This window comes from Eurypyga helias, unplaced genomic scaffold, assembly GCF_000690775.1.
Source record: "Eurypyga helias isolate BGI_N326 unplaced genomic scaffold, ASM69077v1 scaffold28272, whole genome shotgun sequence".
NCBI classification, from domain to species: Eukaryota; Metazoa; Chordata; class Aves; order Eurypygiformes; family Eurypygidae; genus Eurypyga; species Eurypyga helias.
In genome coordinates this window covers 26,264-36,960 of record NW_010234538.1, presented here as the reverse complement: position 1 = coordinate 36,960, position 10,697 = coordinate 26,264, and the positions used below count along the sequence as shown (strand labels likewise).

At 58.4% G+C, this 10,697-nt stretch overlaps 1 protein-coding gene across 1 annotated transcript; it reads left to right on the top strand.

The window, feature by feature from the left end:
- Positions 1-8: 8 nt before the first annotated feature.
- On the top strand, positions 9-9,809 carry WDR81 (WD repeat domain 81; the record flags this gene model as incomplete). The annotated part of the gene is given in 11 exon segments (XM_010146466.1): positions 9-2,991; positions 3,265-3,372; positions 3,487-3,677; positions 5,502-5,692; positions 5,965-6,130; positions 6,294-6,459; positions 6,730-6,872; positions 6,874-7,432; positions 7,606-7,751; positions 7,911-8,090; positions 9,314-9,809. Coding segments are annotated over 11 exon segments (5,160 nt in total), but the record flags the coding sequence as incomplete, so codon positions are not given.
- Positions 9,810-10,697: the final 888 nt, after the last annotated feature.

The window sequence follows — 10,697 nt, the reverse complement described above, 5'->3', positions numbered from 1 at the left end:
CCTCCTGCCCCAACGTGCTGCAGGCAGAAGCTCTGCTGGAGTCGGCCCACGCGCTGTACGTCGTCTACCCTTACGTGCAGTACTGTTTGCACGACATCGTGACTTTCAGCCCAGCCAAGCTGACCAACAGCCACGCCAAAATCCTCTTCCTCCTCTTCCACGTCCTGCAGGCCATGAAGGCTTGTCACCAGGTGGGTCTGGCTTGCGGCGCCTTTTCCCTTCGGGACGTGGCCGTGGATGAGAAGCTGTGCAGCCGGCTCCGTGTGAACTTCAGAGAGTACGAGGGACCAAAGAAGGAGGAAGCGAATCTGGAGGCTGGTCTGGAACGAATGAGCGAGCGAAGCGGCGCTGGCGTGCGAGGGCAGGAGGCGAGGTGCACCGCCTGCCAGAGGGATCTCCGGGACCTGGTGTTGCAGTGGGTACACGGGCAGGTCAGCAACTTCGACTACCTTATGCGTCTCAACAGTTTGGCTGGGAGGAGAATGGGGGACCCCAATTACCACCCGGTTCTTCCGTGGGTGGTGGACTTCACTACCAAAAACGGCAAGTTCAGGGACCTAAGGAAATCCAAGTTCCGTCTCAACAAGGGAGACAAGCAGCTGGACTTCACCTATGAGATGACCAAGCAGGCGTTTGTCGCTGGTGGGTCAAGCGGGGAGCAGCTCCACGTCCCCCATCACATCTCCGACGTCCTTTCGGATATCACCTACTATGTGTACACAGCTCGGAGGACACCCAAGGCAGTGCTGTGCTGCCACGTGAGGTCCCAGTGGGAGCCCAACGAGTATCCAGCCAGCATGGAGCGCATGCAGAGCTGGACCCCGGATGAGTGCATCCCGGAGTTTTATACGAACCCCTCCATCCTCCGATCCATCCATCCAGACATGCCTGACCTGGACGTGCCGTCTTGGTGTAGCTCCTACGAGGAGTTCATTGAGGTCCACCGCATGCTGCTTGAGAGCCGGGAGGTCTCTCAGGACCTGCACCACTGGATTGATCTCACGTTCGGCTACAAGCTGCTGGGGAAGGATGCTGTCAAGGAGAAGAACGTCTGCCTCCATCTAGTAGACAATCACACGCACCTGACGACGTACGGGGTCGTGCAGCTCTTCGACCAGCCGCATCCCAGGCGCATGGTGGGACCTGCCTACATGCCTGCTGAAGCTCCAGCCATTGCCCGGCCTCTTCTCCAGAACATCAGGGAGATGGCATTTTCGGAGGATATCCAAGGCCAGCTGACAGATGTGGTGAATGGGCTGGTCCTGGAGGCTACTCCGAGTGAAACTACCTGGTCTGGGGAGAAACCCGGCGCGGGTGAGGATGATTTAGAGCAAGGCATGGAAGCCCTGGACTCGATTTCTGCTACTGGTAGAGCAGCTGATCAGCCCTGCGCCACTGCAGCACAGCCCTCCGCCCTCCCTGCTTACGCTGCCGAAGGGAAAACCTCAGGCGTCCGACCTCTCCGTCGGAGCAAGGCAGGCGCTGTGGATCAGGCTGACATGAAGATCACGCTTCCTGAAGGCTTCAATCCGCTCCAGGCCCTGGAAGAACTGGAGAAATTGGACAATTTCCTGGTGAAAGGCTTGAGCAGTGAGATGCAGCTCGTGGAGCAGCCGTGGGAAGACCCACCCCTGGGTCTCTCGGACCTCTTCCAGAGGGACATGCAAGCTTTGGGCATCCTGATCGCTGAGATTATATTCGCGCCGAGGATTCGTCCGTCGAAGCCTGACACGTCCCTGTTGGAGCGGTTCCTGTTGGTGCGTAATCTGTGCCGCTACCATCCCAAGGAGATCCCGGCCCCGCTCCAGCACGTGCTGCACGTCCTGCTGCAGCTGAGCGTGCCGGTGGAGAAGCTGCTGAAGACCAAGCCGGGCAAAGGTGCGGTGCAGCTCTTTGAGTACAACCCCGTCTCCCAGGGCCTCCCCCCACCGTGTCCCACACAGCTCCTCAGTCCCTTCAGCTCCATTGTCCCCTTCCCCACCTACTTCCCAGCCCTGCACAAGTTCATTTTCACCTATCAGGCAAAGAAGATAGAGGATGAAGGTCAGGGCCGGGAGCTTGTTTTCCAGCTGTGGCAGCAGCTGGAGGGGATCCTCTCTGCAATCACTCCAGAAGGTTTGGAGATTCTTCTGCCCTTCATACTCTCCCTGATGTCGGAGGAGAACACCGCTGTCTATGCAGCGTGGTACCTCTTCGAGCCCATAGCTAAGTCCCTAGGTCCGAAGAATGCCAATAAATACTTGCTCAAGCCGTTGATCGGCACGTACGAGACCCCCTGCTACCGCCATGGCAGGTTCTATCTCTACACGGACTGCTTTGTGGCACAGCTGATAGTGCGCCTGGGGCTGCAGTCCTTCCTCCTGAACCTGCTGCCGCACATCCTGCAGATTCTGGTCGGCATCGAGAGCTCGCGGGAGGAGAGCAAATCCCTCCTTGGCACAGCTGAGGATGATGAAAGTGGAGGGGACAGCCCGGTGTCGTGCGTGTTTGGGGAGGAGATCAAAATGGATGTGGATCACGGCTCCGCCGCGCTCGACCTCCTCGACTACACCTCCGGTGTCAGCTTCCACGACCAAGCCTACTTGCCCGAGAGCGAGGACTTCCAGAGCGGCCTCTATGTCGGGGAGTCCCTGCAGCCTCAGGAGCAGGAGTCCCTCAGCCTTGGGCGGCTGAGCGACAAGAGCAGCGCCAGTGAAGTGTCCCTGGGAGAGGACAGACCCGTGGACGGCGATTCCCAGAAGGACAAGAGCAGCCTGAAGTCGATGGACAGCAGCCAGGACCTGAAACAGAGCGAGGACTCGGAGGAGGAGGAAGAGGAGCATGAGGAAGAGGAGCACGATGATGCTGGGGTCGATGCAGAGCTGACGGTGGCCGTGGATGCCGGTGCCTCTGTGGATGTCACCCTGGCTGATGACAGCAGCGAGCCAGACGATGGAGAGGGAGAGGAGCTGCCGGATCACTCCGATGACAAAGAGCAGACAATACTCCTGGGTAAGACCCTGCTGGTGTCGAGCCTGTCTGCCCAGCGCGGCCCACAGGCAGTGGGAGAAGGGGAGAGCTTGGGAAGAAGCAGGGTCCTGCTTTGGGGGAGTCTGTGGCTCCAGCTGGGGAGACGGCAATGAAACCAGTGTCAAAGGCCAGGCCTCCACTGGAGCACGTAGACTGGGAGCTGCGTGGGGTGCAGGCAGGGTCTGGGCAGCGGCCGGGCGATAGCTAATCTGCGCCGTGCCGGGATCTGTCCTTGTGACTGTTTTTGTTTTGCAGACACAGCCTGTAAGATGGTGAGATGGCTCTCAGCCAAGCTGGGCCCTACTGTCACGTCCCGCTTCATCGCCAGGAACCTGCTCCGTCTGCTCACATCCTGCTACGTCGGTAATGTCTGCTCCTCGGGCCCCGGGGTGGGCTGTGCCCCAGAACAGTCTGCTGGGGTGCCTGGTGGCTTGGGTGTAGGCTGCTGCTTCTCCTCATGATGTTGTCTCTGGGCAGGCCCCACCAGGCAGCAGTTTGTGCCAAGCAACGATGAGAACGGTCCCCTGAGTATGGGGAACATCTACCAAAAACGGCCGGTGCTGGGAGATCAGGTGTCCAAGCCAGTGCTGGCCTGTCTCGTGCATGTGGCATACCTATACGGAGAGCCCGTCCTCACCTACCAGTACCTGCCCTACATCAGCTACCTGGTTAGTTTGCCTTTTCTCCTCTTCTCACACGCGTTGGGGTGAGAGCGGTGTGCGGGCACGGACGGAGGATGCATAGAAAATGGTCCGGCCTCAGCGGGACCCTGATGCGTAAACATCTGTGCTCGGCTCAGCTCCGCCCGAGCTGAGCAGCTCTGGCTGTGCTGATGCAGCCAGGAGCAGCATTTTCCAGGCTGCTTCCAGGAAATCCCGTGGCTGCCCACATGGGCTCTGCTCTTTGGCCACCGTGGACCCGCGCTGGGCTGCCGCAGCCCCTCCTGCCCCGTCTCAGCCGGGGGCTCTCCCTCTCAGACCCTGTGCTGGCGCGTGCGGAGCCAGAGCAAAAGGTTTCGCCTTGCTGGAGCTGGCACGAGGGTGGGAATGTGATAACGGGCAGGCGGAGCAGCTTGGGCTGCTGTGGGATTGCTGGAGCGAGTGTTTTTTCGAGGTCTGTGTGGGTAGATAGGGGATGAGCTGGGGAGAGGCTGAAGGAGGGTTTTCAGCTGTATAAAAATACTGGCAAGGCTTACAAACTTTTCAGCTTCAAATTCCTAGCTGAATAGCGAGAAGAAAATGTGTGTAATGCAGCTGGTTGTAAACCAAAGCAATTTTTCATCCAAAAAAAATGTTTTTGAATGTTTGAAACAGGCTTATTTTTCATATTGCTCCCTTTTTAGTGGTTAGGAACACTTGGGTTATGGATTCTCCTTTAAAAGGAAAACGTTGATAGCTTTTCGATAATTTAGACGTGGAGGAAAAGAGGCCACAGCTGCTGGTTTAAAAACAAAAAGCCATTGTCAGTTTTTCCAGTGTGGAAGGGGAAATTTTTCAGGGGCAGAAATCCCATTTTTCAGCAGAATCATTCTCCGCCCAGTCGCAGTCGTGGCTCCAGCTGTTCTGCTTCGCTTACTGCCTGGGGGCACCGGGGGGGGGATTAATACCCCCGCGAGCGGCATTTGGCAACCTGATATTAAACCGATGAAACTCGTGGGTCACAAATAAAGTCAGTCCTCATTGCAGGGTTTGGCAGTGGCTGTTCTGTGAGAGGAAGAGCCTCTCTGATGAGCTGGAAGATGGCAGGTGTACAAGAAATAGAGCGGAAACTGGGAATTGTTTGTGTCTTTTGTTACTGGCTCTTTTCTTGAGTGTTTGATTTGTGTAGCTGTTAGGAAATAGGACAATCTGGAAGTAAATCTTATAGTGTTGCTGGTGGTGTTAACTCTTTGGCTTTGCTGTAACCAGCATCAGTACGTTGTCAGCAAAAAAGGATACGCTCTTCTGCCTAATGAGGTTATTAACAGCTGGATTTCTCCAAGTCAGCAGCAGGTCTGCCCATAATTTGTGCCGGGATATTTCATGCAGGGACTGTTCCTCTGTGGTCTGTGCATCCAGGCTCAATGTGGCATGGGACGAAGAGACCGATTCTCGCTTTAAGTCGTGTGTATATAACAGGTTTCCCCTCTTCCTGGGCGGGCAAATGATGCTCAGCGGTGTCCCGGCTGGTGATGGTCTGGGCTTTTCCCTCTTCCCTCTGAGTTTCCCAGCTGTGGGAGCATCCTGCAGGGAGATCCCTTCCAGATGATGCGTGTGAGCTTGGGGACGTCGTGCCCTATTCTCTCCAGACTCGTCTCTCGTGCTGACATCCGTCTGTCAGTTCTCAGGCTCATCCCCGAGTGCAAGGCTTGAGTTGCTGTTGAGACTCAGCGCTCGGGTTCCTCTCCCAGGGGCTGTGACCAGGAGGCTGAGCGTGGGAGATCCTGGGATCCCCCTCTCGATGTGTCCTGCTGGGGACACAGTGACCCTGGCACTGGATGACTCCTTTTGCAGGTTGCGCCCAGCGGCGGGTCCGGTGGAGGACGGCTGAACAGTCGGAAGGAGGCAGGGCTGCTGGCTGCTGTGACGCTGACTCAGAAGATCGTGGTGTGTCTCTCGGACACCACACTTATGGACATCCTCCCCAAAATCAGCCAGGAGGTGCTGCTCCCGGTCCTGGGCTTCCTCACGTCTCCAGCAATTGGGTAAGTGCACCGCAGTCTGCTGTGCCCTCGGCCAGGATGGGCACAACTCAAAATCAGGGGGTTGGGAGTGGTTCTGCGAGGGCCTTGATGCTGTTGGGGTTATGGGGCTGCTCCTGCCCCGACATGCAGCTCCTGCACTGTGCACAGCCCGCACGTAGAGCGTGTGCTGCTCAAGGACTTCTGATATCACAGACAAGGCGGGAAGCGTGAAGCAGAGGAGGAAAAAAACAGGGACACGCGGAGGGCAGGCAAGTAATGGATGTCCTTTTCAGTTTCCCCAGCGGTGCCCAGGCCCGCGTCGTCCTCTGCGTTAAGACAATCAGCCTAATTGCCCTGATCTGCCTGCGGATCGGGCAGGAGATGGTGCAGCAGCATTTGAGCGAGACGGTGAGAAACTTCTTCGGAGCGTTCTCGCTGCTGCAGGAGCTGCAGGATCAGGTCAGTGGTGTGGGAAAGGTCCTGCCATCCCCCAGTACCCAGCCGCAGGGGCGGGGGGCGTACCGGCACGCACCGGTACTGGAGCACCCAGCCTGGACTCTGTGTAATGAATTATGTGATGAGAACGTCTGATGTTGGGTATCTCCTGGTTTCTCCCGTCCAGGGATTGACGGCGGAGTGGGTGAGCAGCTGCGAGGGGCCGGTGACGGAGGTGCCCCTCTCTGATGGGAAGCTGCTGGCCCTGGATCCGGCTGTGCTGATGGAGTTACAGAAGGTGTTTAACCCTGAGATGGCCTACATCACCTACATCCCCTTCTCTTGCTTGCTAGGTACAGCTTGGCACCGTCTCCTGGGACTGGCGAGAGCTCTGTGCACGTGGGGACCTGAACTCGGGAGAGGTTGGAGGCCGTAGGGGGAAACCCACAGCGTCGGTGCTGTGGCTCGGGAGCCCACGGGGCGTCCGGCTGCCTTGGTGGGAGCAGCTTGGCTGCTTGTGGGCCGTCGTATTCACAGCCCTGTGCTGACCCTTCTGTTGTTGATGGCGGGGGGGGTGACAATGGGGGCATTCCTTCCCTTGACACCACGTTCTCTCTCCTCAGGTGACGTTATCCAGATGGTTGTCCCTAACCACGCGCTGGTGGAGAAGCTGGCCAGCCTCTACCTGGAGAACGTGAACCCCCAGAGCCTGCGGGTCGTTGGCCTGGATCAAACCCCGAGCGCGGCGGGCTTGGACCAAGATACGCGAGGGTGGGCCGTGCCCCTTCTCTAGCCACCATGAGGACAGTCACTCCGGTACTTTTGGGAGCGTGCTGGTAGGGAACCGCATCCAGGTCCCTGTGGACGCACAGCGCGACGGTCTTGGCTTGCTTCGCCTCAGTGCGGGCGCTGAGGGCTTCGTTCCCAGCCCATCCAGCGAGGAGCACGCCCTGAAGCATGACCTCCCCCGCAGCACCCACATGCTGTGTGGGAACTGGCTGGCCTACTGGCAGTACGAGATTGGGGTGAGCCAGCACGACCCCCGCTTCCACTTCCACCAGATCAAGCTGCAGAGTTTCTCAGGGCACTCAGGAGCCATCAAGTGCGTGGCCCCGCTCAGCAGCGAGGACTTTTTCCTCAGTGGCAGCAAGGACAAAACCGTCCGCCTTTGGCCCTTGTACAACTACGGGGACGGCACCGGGGAGGTGCCACCGCGCTTCACGTACGCCGAGCACAAGAAGTCGGTTTTCTACGTGAGCCAGCTGGAAGCGTCGCAGCACGTCGTGAGCTGCGACGGGACCGTTCACATCTGGGACCAGTTCACCGGTAAGAAGGGAAAAGGGGGAGGGCTGGATGGAGCGGACTGGTCCGGTCCTTAAAGACAGAGGGGCCATACTGAGTTTTGATGGCTCCTGTTACCAGCCAGAGCAGAACTGGAGGTTTGCCATGCACCTTCTCTGTACAACTGCTGCTGTAACCTCTCCGCCACCTTTTCACAGGCAGACTTCTCCGGACTTTTGATGAATTAGACAGCAAAGTCCCCATCACAGCTGTGAGCACCATGCCACCCCCCTATCACAGCATCTCCGTGGCCAGCGCAGACTCTGTGCTGCGCTTCATCGATCACAGGAAGCCAGGACTGCAGGTAGGGAGCCTGGCGCTCCGTGAGCCGCCCTTCTGCATCCGTGTCCTTCAGGGGGTGATCGTGGCTGGCCTCCGCGAACGCCAGCTGGGCCTCGTCCCCTGAATGCGGGATCCCCATGACCTTTGGCCCCATGGTAGCTGGACACTTGCTCTCTTGCAGCACGAGTTCCGCCTGGCCAGCGGGGTGAGCGCTGGGCTCATCCGCTGCTTGGCCGTCAGCCCTAACGGGCGCAGCGTGATGGCTGGCTTCTCCTCTGGTTTCATTGTGCTGCTGGACACCAGGACAGGCCTCATCATGCGGGGGTGGCCTGCCCACGAGGGAGACATCCTGCAGATCAAGGTGAGAGATCCCGCTGGGGTCCAGGTGGGTGGCTGCGCCAGGGGTCTCACCAACCCACTGAGGTTGTGAGGAGCATCCCTCTGGCACGTGCTGCTTGGCAGGGCCTGTCCACTCCATCCTCTGGGTGTTCCAGTGCCTGGGGGGGCTACAAGAAAGCTGGGGGGGAGCTTTTTCCAAGGGCAGGGAGTGACAGGACAAGGGGTAACGGGTTTGAATGGAAAGAGGGAGATGGAGATGAGACATCAGGAAGGAATTCTTCCCGCAGAGGGTGGTGAGGCACTGGGACAGGTTGCCCAGAGAAGCTGTGGATGCCCCATCCCTGGAAGTGTCCAAGGCCAGGCTGGATGAGGCTTGGAGCAACCTGGGCTGGTGGAAGGTGTCCCTGCCCATGGCAAGGGGTGGGACTGGATGGTCTGTAAGGTCCCTTCCAACCCAAACCATTCCATGATTCTGTGATTCCTCCATCCCTTGCCCTGTCCCCAGGAGGCTGCTCACGCTCTCCTGCCCCACGGTTAGTGGGGGTGGCGTTTCCTGCTCCGGCCTGTGCTGAACGCGGAGCAGCGCTCCCCGGTGTCAGTCCCTGCAGGGCAGGTCTGCAGCAGGGGCAGAGGAGACACGTCTCCCGTGAAGAAGCGACTTGCTTTCTCCGCAGGGCTCTGGGCCCTCCTCGGAGAGCGTCACTCTAATGAGTAACTCCTGTCCATATTTACCCACCCTCGGGGAGCCGCGCTGGGGCTCCGGCGTCCTCGACCCAAATGCGGGTTAAACAAAGTTCAGCTATGTGGGTTGTTTACCCTCTCACTAGCACTGCTAATGAGCAGCTCTGGGCTTCTCCTACCCTCAGCAGTGTTTCCCGCCGTGAAGAGAGCCTCCCTGTTCCTTTTCCTGAGAAGGAAAATAACGTGGCAGGTGGTTTGATGGAGAGGGAGAGCGCAGGATGATCTCTTTACCCACTGCAGTGGTAACAGATGATGAGTTGTGTTATCAGGATGCCCTTGAGGAGAGACACGGCCCATCTCTTGGTCACTCGGATAGCACCAGAGGAAGTTGCCAGCTCCCAGTGTCCCGTAGCTTGCGTCCTCCTGGGTGCCTTTTTAATACCATTGGCTGCTTGGAAGTGGCTGGGACTGTTGGATTACCAGCAGCTCCCTGCTCATTTGCAGGATGGGAGTGGGAGCTTTGCCTGCAGCAGTGTTGGTTCACCGGTCTTTCCTCTCCTGCAGGCCGCAGAGGGCAATGTGCTGATCAGCTCCTCTTCGGATCATTCCCTGACGGTGTGGAAGGAACTGGAGCAGAAACCTTTGCACCACTACAAATCCGCGTCTGAACCCATCCACGCGTTCGACCTCTACGGCAACGAAGTGGTCGCTGGCACCGCGGCCAACAAGATTGGCGTCTACTCCATGCTGGAGTCCTCGGCCCTGCCCAGCAGCACGACCAAGCTGAGCTCGGAGAACTTTCGGGGTACGCTGACCAGCCTGGCGGTGCTGCCCACGAAATGCCATCTCCTGCTGGGCTCGGACAACGGCGTCGTACGCCTCCTGGCATAGCGACCCACGTCCTGGGAGCCGCCGCCTGTCCCACAGCTCCGGTGAGAGCCGGCACCGTCGCTTACAGAGGGGGCAGAGTTAGAGTTTCTGAACAGAGGGTGCGGGGGGAGGTGTATTGTCAGTGAGCACTCGGTGAAGCATCTCTAAGCTCTTTCTGTATCTTTAAGAAGAAAAAAAGCCATAACTGAGAAACCTCCACTGCTGCTGGGAGAAATGCTGGGCGTTGTAGGTCACTGTCACCCCTGCAGAGGCCTGGAGCTTTCCATACCACGTGTGCCTGATTCCCCGGGGACTGTGAGCTGCCCTCCAGAGTAGCATGGACCACAGGTATCCTCCCTCCCCCAGTTCAGGGGTAAGAGGTGCCCCTCGACGGGACACGGCAGTGTAGCTACTCCTGTTTGCACTTACCCATCCCTTCCACTCCTGAGCCACTCAACAGTCTCACTAGGGTAGCGTAAGCTGGGCCTGGGAGCTGCCGCCGTCGGAGCGGTGTGTGCCGGCATCTCCTCCTGTCGTCGGTGTCCAGGGCCCAGAGGACGTAGCCTGTTAACTTCGGGTTCTGCCAGCTGAGTTAGAGCCGCTGTGGGAGGAGGAGAGGTTAACCGGAGCGCTTCTGCTGCCTTACTGGCTCCAGGGAAAGACAGGAATGGAAGTCAGCTATGGCACAACCCCCATCTGCTCTGCCAGTCCGGGAATGGGCTGCTGCAGAGGGACAGTTTGGGATGGGAACGTGACCCTCTAGGGTAGCCAGAACTAGATGCTTCCATGAGGATTTTGGCTTCTGGAGGAGTAGGGTAGGGACTGAGTGTTGCTGGTTCCTGCCCCCACAGCACTGCAAAGACAGGAATGGAAGTCAGCTATGGCACAACCCCCATCTGCTCTGCCAGTCCGGGAATGGGCTGCTGCAGAGGGACAGTTTGGGATGGGAACGTGACCCTCTAGGGTAGCCAGAACTAGATGCTTCCATGAGGATTTTGGCTTCTGGAGGAGTAGGGTAGGGACTGAGTGTTGCTGGTTCCTGCCCCCACAGCACTGCATCCCTCGATTACGCGGGGGC